The 22,906-nt window shown below is 48.4% G+C and overlaps 1 protein-coding gene across 4 annotated transcripts in view; it reads left to right on the forward strand.

Moving 5' to 3' along the window:
- Positions 1–22,906, forward strand: part of LOC125939622 (protein Skeletor, isoforms B/C-like) — an 85,622-nt gene that overhangs the window by 42,183 nt on the left and 20,533 nt on the right. Inside the window, exon 15 of one of the 4 annotated variants that reach the window (XM_049670316.1) lies at positions 4,055–4,215. The exons of 2 other annotated variants lie outside the window; for them this stretch is intronic. In XM_049670316.1, coding sequence (XP_049526273.1) covers positions 4,055–4,215 — 161 coding nt within the window. The remainder of the gene's footprint in view (positions 1–4,054; positions 4,216–22,906) is intronic. One more of the 4 variants, XM_049670317.1, reaches the window with a different exon arrangement.

Consider the following 22,906-nt stretch of genomic DNA (forward strand, 5'->3'; position numbering starts at 1 on the left):
CGACAGGGCGCAGTGGTCGATGGTGACTGAAGAGGGTTGGCTGTATAAATAGAAGCAGAAATTTGCGACTACCCAAACTTGAGCCAGGCGCTAAAGCGCTCAATGATGGAGTAGCTGCACTTCTAAATTGAAAAAAAAAAAAAAAAAAGCCGGCTGGCGTAAGTGATAACACAGTCGTTGCCTTGCTGCCGTTGTGCTAATACTGCGCCGGTGCCGTGGCCGCTTGAATCGCTACGGACTTAGGTAGGTGCTGATGGATCGGAATAGGCAAGTATGGGCGGCATTGTGAGAAGGCTGATTTGTAGAGCTATAGTGGAGGCCTATAGTGAGATCGCCATGTCAGAGGGACGTATTTCTTCAAAAGGCCAGTAAGTGGCTGTGCTGTGCTCGCAAAAGGTTTCACAGTATGGCGCAAGTACGAGCAAAGCGTGATAAAGCTGCGCACACCTTTGGCACGTGGGAGAACAAAGACGTCCGTGGCAGCGCGGATTTGCACCAGGTCTGCTGGTTGCACTCCGTTAGCATCAACGAGGTATAGCCAAGACGGTAATCTGGCGACGACTGATGCTAACGAAATGCAACCGGACCCGGCAAAAATCCGTGCTGTTACGGTTACGCAGTGTGCCAAAAATTAATCGGTACGGAAGCGCGCGCCATGGGGCCACCTGCACCGTGCACGACACAGTACGACACAGTTGCCTGCACCGCCATCTCTCGTTCACGTCACTGCTATGAAACTTGAAGTCGCCGCCTTGTGTACGTTACATACGCGTGTGCCTTGCCATCCACGGAGAAAAAAAATCTATGCACTGGCAGCTCAGCGCAACGCCAAAATGATTTTGACGTAATAGGCGTGTACTTGTGACGTTATTCACGGGATATTTCTCAGTTCAGCCAGTCAACAACAACCTTGCACTCGGCCGCGCAACGCTTGAAGCAGCGAAGCTGGGCGATCGTAGCCCAGCATTTTCCGCAAGTGCGCGCGAACTTTTCATCTTATTACTCATGATGATGATAATTTCTTTTCGCGCGTCTCGGACTTACGGCCGTCACTGTGCGTTGCATAGCGCAGCTGGCAACACCGACACCGCTTTCCAGAAGAAGAAGAAGAAGAAGAAGAAGAAGAAGAAGAAGAAGAAGAAGAAGAAGAAGAAGAAGAAGAAGAAATAAACTTTGTTATAACGTGAAAGGGTGAATGTGGTTGGGGCCCTTAGTCCAGGGCCCCAATGGCTGCCGCCACCGCTCTTGCTCGTTCCAGGAGACCTCCTCCGTGAATGCGTCTCTCTCTCGCTCTCATAGCGCGCAAAGCCTCTTCACCTCGCAGAGCACGAGAACGCGCCAGCTGTGCACGAAGACGACGACGATCGAACGCAATCATATGGTTTGCTCGACGCTCGCTTTGGGACGGGGGGTACGCGGGTTCGAATCCCGCCTCGGCAAAGAAGTTTATTTTCCCTTTCTTTCTTAGTAGTTTCTTGCTACGAACCACAAATTCCGGCTGGCTTAAACAGCTTCGCTGTTAAAAATGTATTCGCGATATCGCAAGTTCGTTGCAAAGGCGCTTCTGCAGTGATTTTTTTTTTTTTTTTTGGTCGGAAAAGTGCGCACCATATAGTGCTGAAGACACTTTATTTACGATCTGTTGTGGATGAAGTAGGCTGACAATGATAACCGCATTAATAAGCCTACGCGCCACAGCCTTCGGACGACAAAGAAAGCTTCACTAAACGCGGCCTCTCAAACGCGTCCAGTTTAGTCCCGCTGGCGCCACACCACAGCGTCTGCGGACGCCGTAAGAAAAGTTCCAGTATAGACGCGACGTCCCAACCGCAGCCAGTTGAGTCCAACAGGCTCCTGACAACAGTGAAGGCTCTCGTACACTCTGCTCTGACCACAGCCATATGTAAGGAACCAAAGCGTATATACACGCTCGGACGCCACTAAGAAAGCCTTACTAGACCTGGCACGGTAGATTTCGGGTTTAGTATAAATCTCTTACTTCGAAGGAACTACGGCGTGATCGCACAGGTGTCTATTTCAGGCTTAAAAATTTCATCTGTCGTGTCGTGAAGATCGCGCCGTGTAAAGTCGAGCCGTGAATCAGACAGCGCCGTGAAAGAGTTTAGACAGATACCGCGGCAGAGCGAAACGTGCTTGAAGTATCAAAAGAATGCTAATCGCATTAATAAATGCCTTGGTGAGAATACTCAGAAACAAATATACTGTTCTCAAAGTTGAACTGAAGTTGAGTTGCTGCAACATGGGTGAGTTTCTGGACGCTGTCAAGTTCACGCATATTGTCAAATGTGCCATCTTGATCATCTCTGATTGGTCCACAGGGCTGCTATAGATGCACGGCCTCTCTGATTAGCTCAACATGCCAACATGGCGGAATTTGATAACATCGGTGATGGTGTCCCATCAGCCCAAGTCCAATACCCCAGTTGTACTATAGAATTAAGGCAGCCTCTCGTCAGGCAATAAGTGGCAACAGCACTCAGCTGCCTTGGTATGCCGTAGGTTCAGGCGCCAGTACTCACAGCTGCAACAATGAGAAAATTCAAGTTTTCCTGGTAATGTGGACTGCATATTAAAGCGATAGCTCTACTACTCCAGGTACACACCCAGGAAACGCCTGGTTCCGTAAATCTGACCTTCAAGGTCAGCCAAGGTCAAACTGGGACTTCCACGCCACTACCGGCGGCTGCTGCGCACGCCGCGTGGGCGCCCATATTCTTTAAAGCGATCTACGATGTTGTCAAAGTGCGCGGTCGCGCGGGCCTCGTCTTCAAAGCGATCTGCGATGTGTGCAAAGTGCGCCGAGTGCTGGTAGCTTCGTATATGCGCTGTGCTTTCGACCCTTCGTGCGCTTTGAAGCGAGACGCAGCATGAAGGTCAGTTCGCTCGCTGCTGCTGCCGCGTCGAGCAGCGCCTGTGTGTTGTCTTGTGGTGCAATTGTAGAAGCTGTAGTTGCTGACGGCACCGAGCAGCGTCTGTGTCCTTTCCCAAAGCAAGCAAAACCGTGCTATCGCTCGGCAAGCTTGGTTTCACCGCGTTCAACCATGGCACGTTTATTTTCCTGCTGACAGTTTGTCCCGAGGTTTTCTGTCTTAGTGTGGCGCTCCGCGTTCTTTATCGCCACACCGCACACACAGCTGTAAGCACTCGGCTGAGTTCCAGAAAAATTTATACGACGCTATACCAGTGGTCGAAAGGCGAGCAGCTGCCACTTCTCGCCGTGTCCAGAGATCGGACGCTGCGATTTTGGAGCGAAATGTGTTACCGCTATATCAAGGTACTCGATGAAACACCCTCTCGGGGCCTTATCGACCAAGTTCAGAGATATCGTTTGAGGTGCGCAGTAATTGGCTGAGTTTTTGAATTCCCGTCGCAACCGGTGAGACGTCGTGCAAATCATTACCTTATCTTTCGCGAGTTGATGCGAAAGCGTCAAATGGCCCTCTGAGCGGGAAAGCCGGCGTCTGTCGTCTGTAGCACGAAACAGCACCTACATTCGCATTGCCATTAGCTGCGACGCCACGTCACGATGGAGCAGAGCGGGCGAAAGGGAACATCAGCTGCCGCGCTATAGCGATCCAGGTCAGTGCCTTCTAGATAGCAGGCCTGTGCGCTCTGCTTTATGACATCATGCTACTTGGACCGAAATTTCCATTGTCAAGCCCGGTGTGACGAATGCAGCTGTCACGCCTGCGGCGTATAGTTGCTAATGTATGCAAAAACAAAGTTTTACGACAGTAATTAGCTCTGTGACTGGTGCGCGTAACGTACATCCTGAAATCCGCCACATGTGATCGGTGCCTCTGTGAAATGGCACATGTGGAGTCTCCCGGCTCCTGAGCTCCTGGCAACCCTGTCTTTAGGATTCTTTAGGTCTTTGCTACAATGACAGGGTGTATAACTGTACGTGGTCACAGGAGTGGACCTGCCTCAGATGTTACCATTTATAAAAGCATACGTTGAACTTGAATACATTACCAGTAGGGGGTTAGTTGGAGGGCGCAGAAGGATGCTTTATTTGCGATTTCAAACACAGGCATTGGACGCTTCTGCGAATATAAGGAGACGTCCGAAAGCAACACTGCCACAACTGCTGACGAGTACAAGAAGAGTGTGCGGAAGACCTGCGAGCACGGTGACCCGGGAAGGTTCACATGGACGCCTGACGCCAATACGCCTGACTTGGTCTATTACCAGGTTTGTGTGCTTTCAGGAGTGCTTATATTTGTAGCAACCGCGTTGTCAACCAAGCTTCAGCGTTCAGCGCCGCAAAGCCTACGCGTGGTCTCCCAAATGCGTGGCGCGCCGGTGCGTGCGAACGCTGAAAAACGCGTCACGCGCCAATAAACCGGGCTCCTCTCTCGCGCTTCTTTCTGGACACGCTACGCCATCTAGTGGCGCGGCCGAGAAGTACGCGCGTGGCCTTCGAGACGAGAAGCGCGGCGCGCCGGTGCCTGCGAACGCAGATAATTTTTCCCTCGCTTGTCCCACACTCAGTGGCAGGTACTCATTGACCCATGTTGGCGAGAGGGTCATGGAAGAGCGGCACATACTCAGTGCATTCATGGCGCAGCTCGCTAAAGTGTTCGCCTGAAGGCGTTCTTTAAAAAGCCCAGTGCATTTATGGCGCAGCCTGTTAATGCGTCGGGTCACTGTCCTTGAGGAACCCCTGTGACGTGGTTTCGATTTCGCTCAGCATCGCACGAGTTTAAGGTACTTTTTTGTCCTTATAGCGGTTAACCACCCTGCCTTTCCCATCTCATTTATCTCTCCCCTCTCTCTCTTGTCATACCTAGTTGCCCTAGTTGGCGTCAAATACGTTCGTTGAAGGTTGGCACACACCTACAGGCACATATTCAGTGGGCCAAGTTGGCATCAAAGAGGTTCATTGAACACCAGGACAGACCGAGGGGCACTTTCCTAGGGCTCCAAGTCGGCGCAAAAGAGATTCTTCGAACGGCGGTGCCTGCCCAGGCCCGCGTCTGCAGCGACCCATGTCGGTGCGAGAGCTTCGTTGGAGAGAGGCATGCGTGTGTACACATTGGCACATACTCGTGACCCAAGCTGATCCGATGGTTAGCTTCGAAACCTGTTGGCTCAGCACGGCAGCCCGATGTGCTAACCATTCGACCACCGACTACCCAGTGATCTAGATAGGCGGGAAAACGGTTAGATACAAACATAGATAGGTACAAAGATGGAAAGAGAGATAGCTCCCGGAAAGAGCGTCAAGTACCTAAATAATGCTAACGCATTAAAAAAGCTTAAAGCCTATACCACAAGTGACATGAAATCTCAGTGGCCTTGTTATAATGGCATTATAATACAGTGTACGTACATAGGATGTTTCAATCTATATGGAGCACACTAACAATGATGTAAAAAGTGTAGAAAATTTATAGTGATCAACTGTTCATAAACGAGCGAACTGCACGATTAAAATGGATTGAGGACGAGTTTTTAGCCACCAAGGGTAGTGTGTCCCACAACTTAATGGCAGCGAAACTTAGTTTTCTGTCCGCAATTAGTGCGTGCGTTCGGAAAATATTCTTTTTTAAGGAGAAACGTGTATAATTAGACATTGCGAGGAATATTTTTCCTATAATATAAAGAGTATTTGAAGATCTTTGAGTTAGGTAATACGCGGCAAGCAATAGCAGTGGGATTTTAGGGCATAAGCTTTGGAATTGGTAAAATGTTGAGTAGATAAAAGAGCAGAAATGTGCTGAAACAACTAGATGGCAAAGGAAAGGAACACCTCGCGGCTTACAATTTACGAGGGTTGCTGAAGCGCCAACAGAATTACGCAATAACAGCTCTATAATGCTTGGCCATAATTGGTTGTCGACAAGTGGCATCGCTACCTGCATGGAAAGCATTTCACTGTTATAACTGCCAATGCTGCCTTACAGAGGCTCAAAAACATTTTCAAAATTGCGCAGGGGTTCCTGCTTAGGTGGCCCTTAAAGCGATATCTATGTGCGATGTGAACATCCAACACCAGAAACGCAGCGATAACATCGAAGCAGACGCGTTTTCTCAGAGTCATGTCATCCAACTTCCATATCAGAGCTTCAAGACAACCGAGATGACCGTCTGCATTGCAAACATACGATCTAAAACAGCATCACCGTGGTCAGCAGGAAGGGAACAAAGCATATGTCCCTCAGGCCCTCCGACTTGGACTTCCAGAGAAAGCCCACCGCCAGTTTGGCCCTGTTGGAATGAAAGAAACCTTGAGAATACTTTCACTGCAATGTTAATGGCCGCCAGAAATTATCAGTGATGTTACGACATACATGCGACACACGACATAAGATATACATGCCAGAGATGCACGAAACCAAAAACGCAAGTGGTTTGGCTCGCTTGAGTCTACCACCAACAGAACAAGCTTTCGACCGTCTCGCCATGGACACTATATATTGATGGATCTGCCGGATACGGCTGGTCAAAAAAGTTCATTCGCTTGGCGATAGAACATGTTATCGACACACGACACAAGTTATGTGATCAGCACACATACGACGGACGTTATGTGCAGGCATCAAACGTCTGACAAAGCATCAAACGTCTCACAAAAGTGAGACGTTTGATGCGCCCCTATCTTGCCTGAAAAACATATTCGCTTCTGGAAAGGCCAAGAAATTTCTTTCCGACCGTGGCAGAGGATTAACCGCAGACAAAACACAGCAACATTCATCAGCTCTTCACATCGTCTCAGCATCCACAGTGCAACGGCATGAACGAACGCGTAAATCAGACTATAGTGGCTCGACTCAAATTCTATATGGAATGAAGTCTCGCAAACCATGAATTGATCATTTTTTCGGAGGTCATTCACGAGTACAATAAGACTCCACACAAAGTGACAAGATATGTCCACCTTCTTTTCTGATGTATGGAATACCTTCTCATCTACAAATGCTAAACAGTCAGCCAGAAAATATGAACAAAAGCTGCAGTTCGTAATTCACTCGCATACCACGAAAAGAACAAGGTCATATACAACAATAATTTTCTAACCAGGGAACTTCACGTTGGCGAATTGGTGCTCAACGAGACACATGGGTATCCGAACAAAGGAAAACTGTGCAGTGATGGAAGGACTTCACAAAATACTCCGAATAGTGGCTACACTGAATTACGAGATTGACCAATCCATGATACCGCCACGTAGAAGTACCGGCATTGTGCGTGTCAGCGTGTTGGCGACGGTATTAAACGTCAGTCCCAGTCAACTGACGTTTTCTGTGGCGGGTGGGGGAACCCTGTGGCGGTTCATGGTCATTCAGCAGGATGACCGTAAATGAGGAAGAAAAATTGCGCGCGATAAAAGAAATAAAACCCAGTGTTCAGGTTAACACCATGGCCTTTTTGACACGTATATACATATATTACAAAATATTTCGCCATGTTTGACAGTCAGCCCTTTGTTCGTCCCTGCCCGCCTAGGCATAACGTATTTTGACAGCGACTACTCGGGTATAGCAAAACAGGTTACCGACAAACCAGGACGATATAGCATTAATATCGGGGCAAAAACTTAGCTTCAAGATTACGCAGTTGGTTTTGCTCAAATGTACCAAGTGGTAATCTATACCTGAGGTGCCATCTTTCTTCGGGACCGGTATAAAGCAACGATTCCTGTGATATTCCTTTTCGCAATTGGTCGGTGGCTCACCAGGATCGGCCGGTCTTGAGCGGGGAATGATAAGAATGGAATTGAGCAAAATACGCACATTATACCGGCGTAATACTCTAAGCGTCTGTTTTTGTTTTTTTCTTGTCGTGACTTGAGTGACTCGCGACGCCTCGCATCATGCCACTTCTTACAGTGCTTCACTCACTTCTACCTCGGCTGGAAGATCGTGGTGACCAACAAGGGCGCGAACGACCCACCGATGGGTGTGGGGAACCCTCCTCCTGCGAAACCTCAACCTGCCGGTAAACCCCCTGCTCCCAAAAAACCCCCTCCTCCCAAAAAACCCCCTTCTCCCAAAAAACCGCCGCCTCCCAAAAAACCGCCGCCTCCCAAGGAAAAGCCAGCAGAAAAAAAGCAGGAAGAAAGCGGCAGCGGAGACTCTGGCGGATCTGGCCAGGCCGTTCGACCAGCACTGCCGCCGTTCTTGTTTATCTGCGCTGCCGTACTCGTCACAGTTCTCATCAGACGGGAAGCAAGGGATCGCCATCTGTGACACTTCCTGCATTAAAGAGCTGAACTACACGCCTGTCAACGCTCCCTTGTGCAAATGCTTTTGGCGGCTGAACGCTTCATTAACGAAGCCACGCGACAAGTTTAGCTTTACCAGAGGTTTCACGGAGGGATCGGTTATGTCAGAGAGGTAAAGCTGCATTACAGGAAATTGGTGAGTATGAAGCAGAGGGACCTATTAACCCTCCTAAGACTCCTTGTACATAATAATGCGCGTTCTTTTCAATCCTTAGCTACACAAATTATTCATTCCGGGTGTAGACTCGTATGAAAGGGCACCTTGTGAAATTGGTTGAAACACATTCTTGCCGTCAGCGTTCGTTGTAATTGACACTAATACGATGAAGACTGCTGCATTGCCACGGACGACTGAGGCGTTTCAAGTTCTGCGAAATGACTCGAAAATTTAGGACGTAGCGCCAACATTCGAACGCACCGCATGCGTCTTCATCTCCGTGTTGTTCAGCCAGAGAGAGACGCGGTTGTTACGACAGGAAACGATGGTTAGGCCTCGCTAGTGTATTGGAGGTCCACTGAAGCATCTCCGTGTCGCCTTTGTCGGGCGACGCGGCCTCGCGGATCTACCCCAACTTGCGAGGAAGCGTTCCTCGGCTACAAACTCTTCCCGACGTTCGTGGAAGACGAAGCGCCCCAGCCTTCGCGCGTGCAACTGTTCGGGCGGCAGTGCGCGCGACCATGTCCAGTCTGTAGCATATACGCGCAGATCATCCATTATGCGCAAAACATTTCGTAACCGTTAAGCTTCTCTTTTATTTTTTGTAGCGTGCATTAGTTAACCTATAACGATCTTAGGATCGTTATTAGGGTGTCATTACAATTTCTTGCCGCACTGTGGTGGGAAAGCTAGATTAGGATTAGCCTTGAATGTAGGTCGAGCGAGCAGATGCCCCACAAAGCACGTCACATTCAAATTTCTTTTCATCTCAAAGAATTGACGCACCTGCAGTGTATATCTTCTATCACACGTTCACATACGTAGGCAGCAAGGTCACAGCTGCGTTTATTGCAGTGTGGATGTCATAAAGGCGCCTAAACTTGTCAATTAAATTTGGAAAATGTACAGTGTTAGTACAAAGTTGGAGCGATCCGACGACCGCGTACAACAGCTCAGATCGCGCGGGCCTACACAGGCGGCGTCGCCCTACGGCCATGCCGCCTGTGTAGGGCGACGCCGCCGCCGGTGATGGGACCTCGCCGGTCCCCTCACCGAGGGGATTGCTTCTGTCACCGCTCACGGCGACGTACAAAACGGCTACAGTTTGTTCTTCACATGAAATAGTTCCTAATAGAAAACATATCTCGAATTTGCGCGTGTTCGTAAAGGAGCGCCCAGTACTAAACCCTGGCGCGATCGGGAGCAACGATCCGACGGCATTTCGTCTCGCAGACGGAAACCTAGCACCGGCCGTCTCGGCGAGGCGGCTCGGCTGGCTTGCAAGTACAACGTTTCGTTTGCTATTCGCACCAACGACACCGACAAAACCAATTCATTTAAGCCCACGTTAATAGCGTTGTCAAAAATAAGCGCACTATGATGAGCAGCAGGCCAGGTCGCAAGCCCTGTCGGCCGTCCACTGCGGCGGTCAACGAGCTAGGCCTAGCGTCTCGTTCGGCGTATCCCGATGGGGGCGAAATGCAAGAACGTGCACTGGGTGTACATTAAAGAACCTCACGTAATCAAAATTAATCCAGCGCCTCCGGCCGTGGCGCCACCAAGCTGAGGCACGACATTGCCGCTCGCTGGCGAGAGGTCCGCCGAAAACGACGTCATGGATGGCTCCGCCTGTTGTATACCTGAGAGGTATCTCGTGTGAACACTCGTTAACATACGAGGGAAGCCGCTCCTCCCTTTCCCCCAACCACCACCTCTAAAAAGATTCGGCAGAACCCATCTCACGGTGACTGTCGTAGGTATTGCGTTTGGCGTTAAATCAATGTAGAGGGACGGCGTATTGCCACCGTCGAAACGAGTTTCGTATGAGGCATGTAGTGACTGTAGCGGGGACTCCTCGTTCGCGCTTCTCTAAGAACACTCGGCGCCATCTATCGCCGCCTCCGCGAAGCTTGCGCGTGACCTCCGAGATGCACGGCGCGCGCCGGGGTGCGTGCGAACGCTTAGAAACGGCTCACGCGGCAATCGGGCTCTCCCCTCGCGCTTCTTTCTGAACACGCTGCGTCATCTATAGTGCTCCAAGTCGGCGTCAAAGTTCCATTGAAGAGCGATACGTACCCAGTCCCGCATCTAGAGTGACCCATGATGGCGTGAAAGAGGTTCGTTGAAAAGAGGCATATATACCGGGTGTTTTAGCGAACACTTGCAAAAAATTTTAAAGGTTGCCTGTGGCAGATAGCACAATTCAAGTTCCTGAGCTGGTCTACTCGAAGAGGTGGGCATTACTTGCACAAAAAATTGAAATGCATAACCGACTAATCAACAAAGATTCACTAATTAAGTTTTTAAGTAATAGCCTCACGGCGCATATTGCAATTTACAAATTCTAGCCGTGATGTTCGCAAGGAGGATCCACTTGGAACGAATTCTCAGGGTGACACCAGTTTTGAGATATTTAATTCCCGAACTATGCGGAGAAATGCATTGGCGTTCCAGTTACTTTCTCAATAAAACGTCGTTTTATGCATTCAGGCGCAAAAGTAAATGGAACGCCAATGCATTTCTCCGCATAGTACTTAGAAATTCCGTTCTGAACATTAGGCCACATTGCTGTAAACACTGAAAAATATTGTCGCGGCGTCGCGAAGACTCGAGGGACAAACGAACAGAAACAGTAACAAGAACGGATGCATTTTTAATGTCGCGCGCTAGTCACTGCTTCTTCTTCTTAATAATGCTCTCTACGTTTTTCACAAGTGCCGATATGTCTTGTTATGTCGTCGTCTTTGCCGCACTACAGACGTGGGGTACCTCCTTTGGGGCATCTACATTGGGTTTCAGCCACAGGAACGTATGCTTGACCGTCGGCAAGTTCCTTTGTGACACAACGATAATACATGGTTAATTTACTGATTTATTAATTGATATTCCACAAACATTCAATGTGAATTTCATTAAAGCTTATTAACTTCAAACTTGCTATCCTTTCATAAATCACTCGTTTTCCTTTAAGGAAGATGATGTCTCCAACATTTCTTTGCTTACTTTAATTCCTTGTGCAATTTCATCTTTATATATCTTTTTCTCGTTTCCCTCCCCCCACCCGTTGCATCTCCGGCTTCTTGGCCAATCCCCAGTAGTGGGTACGCGCCATAATATCCTGCGACCAATGAGAGGTGACAGTATCAAGCTTCCATTGAAGAGTTACCCGCCTAAACGTTTACCTTCATAGATCTGGTTTATCCATAACTAACCTCTGCTATTTTTGTAATGAACCACAAACATGTGGACAATTTCTTTCGTGTCGTCGCAGCCAAACTGCGACCACACAATTGCAAGTGCAGTTCCGCAGGTTGGATATTACCTCTCACTCGGAATGTATATTGATAACGATGTTGCCTGGCGTTTTGCGGAAGAGTGCTGTCACAAGACATCGCCTTCATTTCTACAGCGTCAATCATTGTCTCACCTCTCATGAGCCGTGATTGGCTGGGGACCGCGTTCTGGCAAGTGTTCCTATTGTAGCATTCCTCCTGACTGCTTACAATTTGCGTAAGCAATTATTACATGTACGTTGTTGAACGCACGGTGCGTGAAGACCTCTTATGCGGTTCGTATTGCACTTCTTTCTTGCCGCCGCTTCTCCTCCATCCGCAGAATGTTCCTCATATTTCCAACCGATAATCTGGGTTCAGCGCTTACAACGCCAAACATTATTTTGGTGCCTCTCAATTAGCCACAAGCCATGGGTCGATGATTACTGCTCTACACAAGTTCACTGAAGCATACGGAAGGCTACGCTGCCAGGGTACCAACCGTGAGACACTTTTATTTTATTTTCCTCTAAGTGTATGTACATCATCATCATCATCATCATCATCATCATCATCATCATCATCATCATCATCATCATCATCATCATCATCATCATCATCATCATCATCCTATATTGTATGTCCACTGCAGGACGAAGGCCTCTCCCTGCGATCTCCAATTACTCCTTTCTTCCGCTAGCGTATTCCAACTTGCGCCTGCAAATTTCCTAACTTCATCATCTCATTTGGTTTTCTTCCGACCTCGACTGCGCTTCCCTTCTCTTGGTATCCATTCTGTAACCCTAATGGCCCACCGGTTATCCATCCTACGCATTACATGGCCTGCCCAGCTCCATTTCTTGCGCTTAATGTCAATTAGAATATGGGCTATAACATTTGCTCTCTGATCCACACCGCTCTCTTCCTGTCTCTTAACGTTAGTCCTAAGATTTTTCGTTCCATCGCTCTTTGTGCGGTCCTTAACTTGTTCTCGAGCTTCTTTGTTAACCTCCAAGTTTCTGCCCCATATGTTAGCACCGGTAGATGTATATGTAGGTCCTCTCCAAATTTGTGTTAGCATTTAGCTACCTAATGCTTCACTTTGAACATGACTTTACCCCTTTTGGTATTTTGTTGGGTGCACTTTTCAATCAACGTAGTGTGGCCAATCCCCCCCCCCCCCCCCCCCCCCCCCCCCCCTGTGGGTACGAGCCATGTTTTGAGGCAACAACAACCACAACAACGACCACTGCCATGGCTGTCCAGACACCGATGATCCTACTTCTCGGCGTCTTCGCGCGCGTTTGTCGAGGTAGGTGGGCAACCTTCTTTCATGCGACGTTCGCTGCATATTGTCACACTGTCTCGATAGTGCGGTCGATTCGCAACGACCCCGTTGGCTTCTTGATTCGTGTTGCCGGCGCAAAGTTAGACAGGACTCAGAGAGGAGACGCAGACACCCCAAACGTGTCTGCGTCTCCCTCTCTGCGTCCAGTCTAATTTTGAATTGAATTCGGGGTTCATATAATAAAAACCACGATTTGATTACGAGACACGCCGTAGTGGAGGACTCCGGATTCATTTTAACCACCAGGGGATCTTTAACGTGCCCCCAATGCATGGGACACGGGCGTTCTTGCATTTCGCCCCCATCGAAATGCGGCCGCCGTGGCCGGGATTTTAACCCCCCGACCTCTTACTTATAGCAGCGCAAAACCATAGCCGCTAAGCCACCACGGCGGGTCCAGCCTAATTTGAATCGAGAATCAAACAACCGACTAGCCCTTCTAAGAGAAGTATACTTACGGTACCGTTGGCCCATTATTGCGATTGAAATCGTACGGAAGTTCGAGGAGCACTCGCACCGTTGCCGTTGGAGCCGCCATATAGCGTTGTCGAGCCGTCCAGATATCGACGGCGCATGCGCCGCTCATGCGCAAAGGGGTCTTCAGAGAGGCGGAGCAGCGTTTGGCTGCAAAAACGACGAAGCAAAGCGGACAGCGCTCCGCTCGGTCGGCTTGGTGGCGGCCGACTACGCGTGATCCACGTGATCCCCACGGGATCCTGGATCACGTGAGGTCACGTGATCCCGGACAGCGTTCTACCTTACGCTGCTGGAATAGGCGTTAAGCGCGCACGCACACTCTACTTATCAGCATACTGTAGCGTTCCTTCTGAGCTGCTGTGTGTATGCAGTGGTCTGAGTGGAACGGACAGTATAAGCATGAAGCCGACGTTAATATTAATAGACAGTTTTAGAATAGCATTTGCAACCAAACGTAAACGCATTACCTACGTAAAGAAATAGCGTTGTCATCAGTATACGCATGCTCCAAACGTTATTGGGTTTCTATCGTTTACGTGTGCTATGATAACTTAAGCTATTTGACCAGTTTAACTTTCGTAATGTTAACGCACGCTAAGAAATACCGTTGTCCAACATAGCGGCAACCATGGCTCCCGTTTCAGCGTGAATTCTCGTCATGGCTACACTCTCGCTGATCGCCTGTAACTATTGAAATGAGCTTTCGCTTCCTCTAAACACACCTGAAACGTTAGTTACGCGTGCATATCGCGTCCAATTTCTGAGATCATTCGGCGATTCCGGTGTCCGTATGCCTAAACGAGACTTGTCCACATGTAGGAAGAAAAAAAAGAGCCTTGAGCGGCCAGTCGCGCGGCAATCTTGCGTGTATTCGCGGGCTTCTTTCACGCTCGGAAAAGCACTTTTATGTAGCACGTACGTATTGAGCAACAGAAAGCTGTGTCGGGAGTTTTTCATGTTGCTCTACAATTTTCTCACTGACACTTTTCATCTAATTATAATATTTAAGAAGTTGATTATATATTAAAAATAATGATGTAATTAGGTGGTATGCAACATATAAGCTGAGTATCTCCAAGCGACGGCAAACATCATTACCTTGGTTTTTTTCCAGCTACGTGACATATGCATATTTTAAAACTTTGGAGCATGATAGCTGGGACTCCCTGTATAGATTGTGTGAAGTTTTGATTAACCTCTCGTCAGTCGCAGCGTATCAAAGTACGCGTAAAGCCGGCAGTGACGTCAGGTGTACCACAAGGGCTGCTTCACTGCTTGCCGCTGCATCCAGGCGTCGGATCCTATAGACGCTTATTGGAACACACCCAGTTTATCAGTACACCAAATAGCCAGAGGAGGGCACATAATATGTGGCCGGCCCAGCCACCCACTTCCCTTCCTAGCCCACCCCGTCCTCGATGAAGGGCGTGGGTCCTCGCGGAAAAAAAAAAAAAATCTGGCAACGCCACTGCATGCACACGATAGTTCCTCACTCAAGCTCTGGCAACTCTCGCCTGCATTTTTATTTTTGTCTCGCGGTTCGCACCCAGCAGCTGCACACAGCGCTAATCTTCAGCCGTTGGATGTTTGGTACCTGGGCAACCTGGACTCCGGCTTGCACGGCATCCGAGGGACGGTCTACGCTGCCTCTGCGGATACTCTGGTACTGCGGGGATTCAGCTACGACGGACGAGCGCCGGGTACGGGCAGAAAAACGTGTCGACCAAGTCTAGAATATCTCTTGCATGTCTAGACGCGCATCCAACTGCAGTGGGTGAAGCGGTGTACGTGGAATCCTTGACAGTTTACTCAGCGTATTGGCTCCACAACCACGTGGCTCGCTGCGATTAATGCAGCCAGCTATTTGTACGAAATTGCACTGATGGCACACTCATTGATGTAAGTCGCCCTGCAGGACCATTCGGTCAACACGCCGGCGTTGAAAGTTATTCAGGAAACTGGCCCTTTATCGAAAAAAAAGAACACCAACATGATATTTGGTTGTAGAAGACAGGTGTATATTATACGCATACGGTAGATATTGCGATGATATACTAGGAAAACTGCGAATATGGATGGGGCCAATTACACTTCAGAGACGTGCTTTTCGAAAAAAAAAATATGAAAGCAGATATGGGCATTCGGTAATTCCGCTTCGTCAGTTACGCCTTTCTTCGCAGGTCGTTTCCACGAGAAAATTGATAATTTCTGTATATTCACATTGTTCGAAATTCGCACACGTTACAGGAAAGCAGTGCCGCTTCACGTTTCACGTGAGAATACGAATAGACTATGTTTTATACACGCCGTTTCTAATCCGTGGCCGCATGTTTTTAAAGATTTAAAGAAGAGGCAAGCGCGCGGCAAACGTACACTGAGCGCTTACTTCTAAGCGGGTTTATAGATGGCTTGCACTGACGTCATCGCTGGTAATGTCGCTGACATCATGCTGACGTCATCGCTATGCTGGTACGTGCCCCGGCACGGTGATAAGCTGGGTCCATGACGTCACGTGAAAGCTATCAATTGACACCAGGTGACCGCTTTTTAAGCCTGCTCAACCAACAGTTCAGCCGATGCAGCGCACACGTACAGTTCAATGTATTGCTTCTGCTATCTATTTTTGTTTCCTTCGTACCAGTCGAGATGACAGCTCTAGTTGGGCTGTTTTAATCAAAACAGGAATGCTTTCGAATAAATCTGGAAATTGTAAAGAAACAGCAACAGATACAAAAAAATATAACTGAACCAATAGATCGGATTGTACACGGTAGCAGTGGATGATTGGAGGCGTTTGTGCTGTGCACATGTAACGATAATCTCAGCAGTATTGAAAACGGCTTGGAATTTATTGAAGGCAAGTCAAAGCCAACGAGTGGAAGTTATTCGCAACCAGAGGAAGCGGGTGTCTCACACACCGAAGAACGCGCGGCCAGATAGTGCGTGAACGTCTCGGAACGCCTTTGACCTAACCATTCCCAAAGTGCGTTGGTGCAAGACACCCGCGATTGTTTTTGTTTGATTTCGCTTCGTAAATTGTTTTAAATATTTCGTGTATGTTTGCTATGTTTGCTTGCTGCTGTATCCCCCCCTCCCCCTCATATCTGGTTTTAAGATTCAGGCGTCGCTAGATAAGCTAATTGTATCCTTGGAAGTCTGTGCTCTTGTTTCATGTCGGAATAACGGTATGCTGATAGTACATTAACGAAAGAAGTCTGCTATCGCTTTTCACACACGCTAACCTGTATCGACTTCATTTGCGTGAGCTCAACATTTCGCTGTCCACTTAGCTGAGGATGACCGAACGACAAAGTAAAAACAAAAGCACTTGCCAGGTTACCCCCCCCCCCCCCCCCCCCCCATTCCCCTATTCGTTCTTCGTTTTCAGCGTTTACTCTGCTCTACATTTCAGGCGTCCGCTTCATCGTTGGTGAAGGGGACAAGCCTGACGGGAACGGCATCGTCGTGAATGATGAATTGGGCAGGTAAACGCCGCGTTCCGGTTTAAGACCTTGTGCGACGTGCAGAGGTTTTCCATGCTTACGTGATGAGCATACTTCGAAACCTCTACCGGCATGTCATCTCTCCGAAATGGCTTTCGTTCACTCAAGGTCTACAGCACTCAAGGCATGCAGCAACCGGACGATGTTACTCAAGCTGCCAGCTGGTAATAAGATCACCGACTTCAAGTGGTTCAGCGTGTACGACCTAAATGCCAAGGTAACGCGTGCAAGTCCATTGTGGCAGCTGTCACGACCAAATGCTCTCGAAAAGGGGGGGGGGGGGGGAAACAGTATTGAAAAGGTGACTGCAGGGCGTTTCAGAGCTAACTCTTGCCAAGTCTTTCAAAAGCTACGTGTGCGTTACAATACTGCAACCAACTTAGTATTTTTCATTGTACTCTGGACAACACCCATTATTTTTTGCTATGGACCTAAGCAATTATATCAGAATGATTGATTGACCAGCATTTAAAGTTTTGCTTTAAACGCATAATCTTCATTGAAGAGGTCGTAGTGGCCTGTTCACAAGTATCCAAGTAATTTATTTCCGTTATGATGGCTGCTGTGCTTGTAATGATTCCAAGTTGCAAAGAAATTGAGCGCGCGAGGTTTGAAAACGTACTATGTGTTTAGGTACTTGCGCGCAGTGACAGTGGTGCCCTCAAACATGCTACCAACGAATGATCGATGCATTCGCGCCGCTGTCTTGTCCGGGTCTTCTTTGCGTCCTGTTTTTTGACAATTTTCCTAGGACGCACTAATTATATCACTATTGAAATTTGCCTATAATGTATTTTTATGAACTAACAATTCGCCCTAAGGTATCTCGGTCGGTCTCGCAAGCAGTGAAATTCGCTGGCTCCGACCACAAAGAGAGGGCTCACACGCAGAGAGAGTCGACACAACTGTATGCGAATAAATGCTACGTATTTGAGAATTCTCAAAGGTAGGCTGCTGTGAATGCCATCTTTGCACGTAGAAGAGCTTCGCGCACGTGGACATTCCAGCCGACTTGCACCTTCCAAGGCCGATGACGGTGGCGAAGTACCTCGTTGGCGACCACGCCAACGCTTCTGCCGTCGTCATCGAAGACCAGAAGACACTGCTGCTGAAGAACTTCTACTACGATGGCTCGGTACCAGGTGCGCCGCGCTTTGTGGACGTGAACTAGAAACTTCGAATCGCAACGCTGTCAGGATATCACGTGACCAAGAGAATCGATGGACCACGTGGAAACACGACAAAATTGCACTTGGAGTTAGAGAACGTGCTAGAACTTGCAAGGCCACAGTAGATATGAGCCGGTTGTTCCGGAGCCCATGCACTCGCGCCTATAATTATAGCTATACCGTTGATGATAATGACGGGCGCGGTGGTGATATTGGACTACTACTCATATGTTCACGCACTACAGCCTCGATGCTGCCGTAGCTTGTTCGTCCAGTATATAGGGTGTCCCAAGCAACGTGAGCCAACCTTTAAAAATGTGCAAATGCCACGTAGCTGGACAGAACCAAGGTAATGTTGTTTGCCGTCGCTTGGAGGTACACAATATTTTTTGCATTCCACCTAATTGCATAATTAGTCTTAATTATTGAATCAACTTCTCGAATATTATAATTAGATGAAAAGAGTCAGGGAGAAAATTGTATAGCACCATGAAAATAACTCTGATACAGCTTGATACGTGCTATATAAAAGCTTTTCCAAGCATGAAAATGTCGCAATTTCGCCCGAAAGGCGAAGCATCCGATGATTACGATAGCAAATTCGTAGACAACTATTCGAACTAAGGATAGTAGTTTTATCGGCCGTGTAAACTTGTAAACATTTCTCTTACTAACTACATTAAGAAGAATGGTGTCACGCGTGCACAGGTAAACATGAACACGTATCACTCGATGGCCGCGGAAACTCGCTGTCAAAACGCTGGAGTGAGGAGGCGCGGCAGCAGCAGCGAGCAAATTGACCTTCGTGCCGTCTCTCGCTTCAACGCGAACTAAACGTCGAAAGCGCAGCACATACAAAGCTACCGACACTAGTTGCACTGTATCCACACGCAGATCACTGTGAAGATGAGGCCCGCGCGGGCCCGCACATTTTCCATATCGCATATCGCTTTCACGATACGGCGCCGCAAGCAGCCGCCGACGGAGTAGAACGCCCTCCTTCCGCCCGCCGTCCCTCCCCTCCCCCCTCCCCCCGTGCCTCAAGCGCGATAGAAGAAGCGCCTTTCCCCGCCTTTCTCCCTCGCGGGCGCGAGATTGAGCCGCAATCGTCGGCTGACCCTCGCAGGCTTTCACTCGGACATACAGCGTGCGGTGCGCGGCGACGATGTTACCGTGTTTGGACTTTATACGGAACCTCACGGCGACGTCTACGACCACGGCGACGGCAGAAATCCGCTAGGAGTGTCCGTTATATTGCAGTCGCAATAAAACAAGCCCGCGATTACGCGACAAATTGCCACGCGATGGGCGCTCGAGGAACTTCTCGTGTATGTGCGGGCTTTTAGGTCCCAATACAGACTGACTATGGCACCTCCTTTTGTATTTCATATCTATCAAAACTTGTAACCACGCTAAAGCAATAAACTTGCTTACTTTAGACATACCTCCGTGCATACATACATACATACATACATACATACATACATACATACATACATACATACATACATACATGCATACATACATACATACATACATACATACATACATACATACATACATACATACATACATACATACATACATACATACATACATACATACAAGGAAAGAGACACACACAAACAAGCAAGCAAACAAACACCTTTATGCGAGCTTAGTTACCATTTAGTCCGTTGAGAACTGCGATTCCCTACAGTACCCGCGACAGTTGAAACTGATGGTGAAATCGGCCTCTTAAAACAGCTCAGCCAGGCGTTGCTGTAATAAACGACGTCACGGTTGGGTAGCCGCCTCATAAGTTCGAACGGTGTGCTGCTGTTCTGGTCTCTTTCTTTCATTGTCTTATTAAATGTCAAGCTTTCTCTCTCCTCGTGAAAGGAACCTTGCGCTGTCAATGCTGTTGTAGAGGGAGTGTGGCAGCGCCAACTGGCGGGACAAACGGAAAAGAGCACAAAGTGTGCATGTGATTGGTGCAATGCTTTCTACTTAAAGGTCATATAGCTATTTGCGATTTATGAAGCGTAATCTATCAGTCTAGCTTAAAATTATTCTTTATTTTTTTCCTCTGTCGCTGCAGGTACATACTTCCTTGTCGGAAAGGGCCACAAGCCGGGACCCAAAGGAACCAAGGTTCTGGACGAAAAAGGAAGGTGCGTTTTAGAGGCTTTTGTCACTGGGCAGATTGAGCGCGCGATTTCCCGCACGCTATCACATTCTTTTTCTCACTGGTCTCATATCCTTGGCTTACAGGCCTGAGACGTGTCTCTAGAATGTTCTTTTTTTAATGACCGACGAGATCAACAAAAATCAGTTTTCAGAAAGACGTCAATAGGTGGGAACATTTATACTAACCTTTCTCTACAGCACCTGAATGAGTGAATTCGACGAGCCGTAGCAGGAAGCCTAACATGAGGACATGGCGTATACGAACGTTACTGGCTTATGCGCGGTCGTAGGCTGAAAACACATAATACAAATTACAGAAGTATCTGCAACACTTCCGTAAATGTCTCACTTACATTACCTTATATATGGTTCGCAGTAATCAACGATCGATTGTTTAGACACAATAAAGCACGTGTATGAACTATGCGTATGGAAGGAATGCGCGTTGAAGCACACTGCCGGTTGCTTCGCCGTTCCCTACGCCTTCCGACCATGTGCGCTTTGGCGTTACCGCGAACTCTTTAGTATACTGTGAATATGACTATTATACCTGGGCGTACGGGGAATACAACAGGTTCAATGCTATAGGCCTGCCCGAAAAGTGACAACGCGTAAGGTCACAGTAGCTTAGTCTACTTAATTACACTAGAAGCTGAATATAGCGAAACCAGATAAAGGAAGTTAACCTCTATATCGAACACGTGAAATTCTCAGACCGATAATCATGTAAAATAACTCCCTAATAACGAACTGGACATTGTAGATATCGTACTCGAAGCGCCCGCTTGGGGTATCGAAGCGTCGTCCTATGCATCAGGGCACACTTTCTGCTGTACATGTAGCACGCCAGTACTGCGCTGATACTTAATGAAGAGGGATTGTTGCTGGTCTACACAGTCTAGCCCACCGAGAACGCCATTCTTAGTGACGCCGAAAAAAAAAAAAAGTTGAGGGTTCGGGCGAAAATCACTGCCTACTTCGCATATAGTTACGTTTTAAACGATTTCTTCGTTGTTTATTCTCCACCTAGAGATAGAAAATTCGCATGTAACGAAGGCATCACGAGAGTTCGCTTAAATTCGTTATAGCCGAGTTTGGGTATTTCGAAAACTCGATATATCGAAAATTCTTCAGCGCGATTCTATACATTATTATGACTGACTTAGAAAAAGAGCAAAATAGTTCTCAGTATGCACGCTGAAGAACTGGCGACATTTTATTAATAGAACAAACAACTGCTGAACATTTTAGATAGTGTCTCAGTATGCATTTTCCAGTTAAAGTTACCGGCATAACCGGGCTTGACTGCTCTACACGGCTTCTCTTTTGCTGAACGCACAGGATCCGCTCGCTCAGAAGACACGCAGGCGCAAACCTGCGATTCACGCTTCCCGGCAACCTGACCGTGGGCGACATCGACTGGTTCGCGGTCTACTGCACCAGATGCTCCAAGTCCCTGGTTCAGGGCTCCATTCCGAAGCGCCCGAACGTGCCCCACGATGTAAGGAGGACCAAGACAGTGGTGAGCGCTGCTTTTGCGTTACGTATGATGCCGTTCTTGTCCACCTGTATAGGCGAAGGCGAATGACAGCTGAATTTGAGAGCACCTTTCACTTGAGCAACGTCCGTCTTGCTTGTCTCATACGTCACGCCAGCCTGTATCCTATCAACCTATCAGTGCTTTCACTCACACTCCACGGTAGCTCTGTGGCTATGGAGCGCTGCTGAGTGCTAACAGCTGCTGAACCGAGGCGGCCGCACTCCGATTGGGGTGGAATGCACTCGTGTAAAACCGTGCATTGCGCGCACGTTAAAAAACCCCAGGTGATCAAAATTGATCCGCAGTCCCTCGCTATATACGGTGTGCCTCATACTCAAGTCGTTGTTTCGTCACCACGTAAAAGCCCATCGCTTTCGAAGTGCCGTCACCGATGGCCACGCTGTCGCCGCAGCCACCGTTTCTCTGCAGTTGGACCGCAACCCCGAACGAAAGTGTCCGCCGATAAAACACGCAATGTCACCAATGGTTGGCAAGAAAAACGACCCGGTGTTCGGAGGCCGCGACATCCACGGCGTCAAGGAGTTCACCGCCACCATTGGACCCACAGCGGGAGATCGTGGCTACGAGAAGATCACAGGTAAGAGGTTTCATGTCGGACAGTTTCACATGCGTATATAAGCTATGGGCGTGCAAATGCGAGAATTATAAGTATACGTTATGCATCGCACGCCTCGGAATAACGCTTAACCCGCAGGCACACCTTTGCGCGCGGAGGTCTCAGAATTAGACGGTGGTTGCTTCCGCTTAAGTCCGCCGATGTGCTTTCTTTCTCTGACAAGTCTTCCCTCTGCATTGCGCCTCCTTCTTCACACAGCCAGTATCGTCTGCGATGTTCTAGCTTCCTTACTTGCTCGCTTGGAAGAGGCGGAGCACACACCTCCTGGCTGTCCGTGGCCGTCGCCACATCACGATAGCCGTTTGTAATTGTAAAGAGGAGAGCAGAATAGAAAAAAAAATCTTCGCTCATGAATGCCAGTCTGGGCAACTTAAGCACTAAAG

The sequence above is a fragment of the Dermacentor silvarum genome, chromosome 7 (genome assembly GCF_013339745.2).
Source record: "Dermacentor silvarum isolate Dsil-2018 chromosome 7, BIME_Dsil_1.4, whole genome shotgun sequence".
NCBI lineage: Eukaryota > Metazoa > Arthropoda > Arachnida > Ixodida > Ixodidae > Dermacentor > Dermacentor silvarum.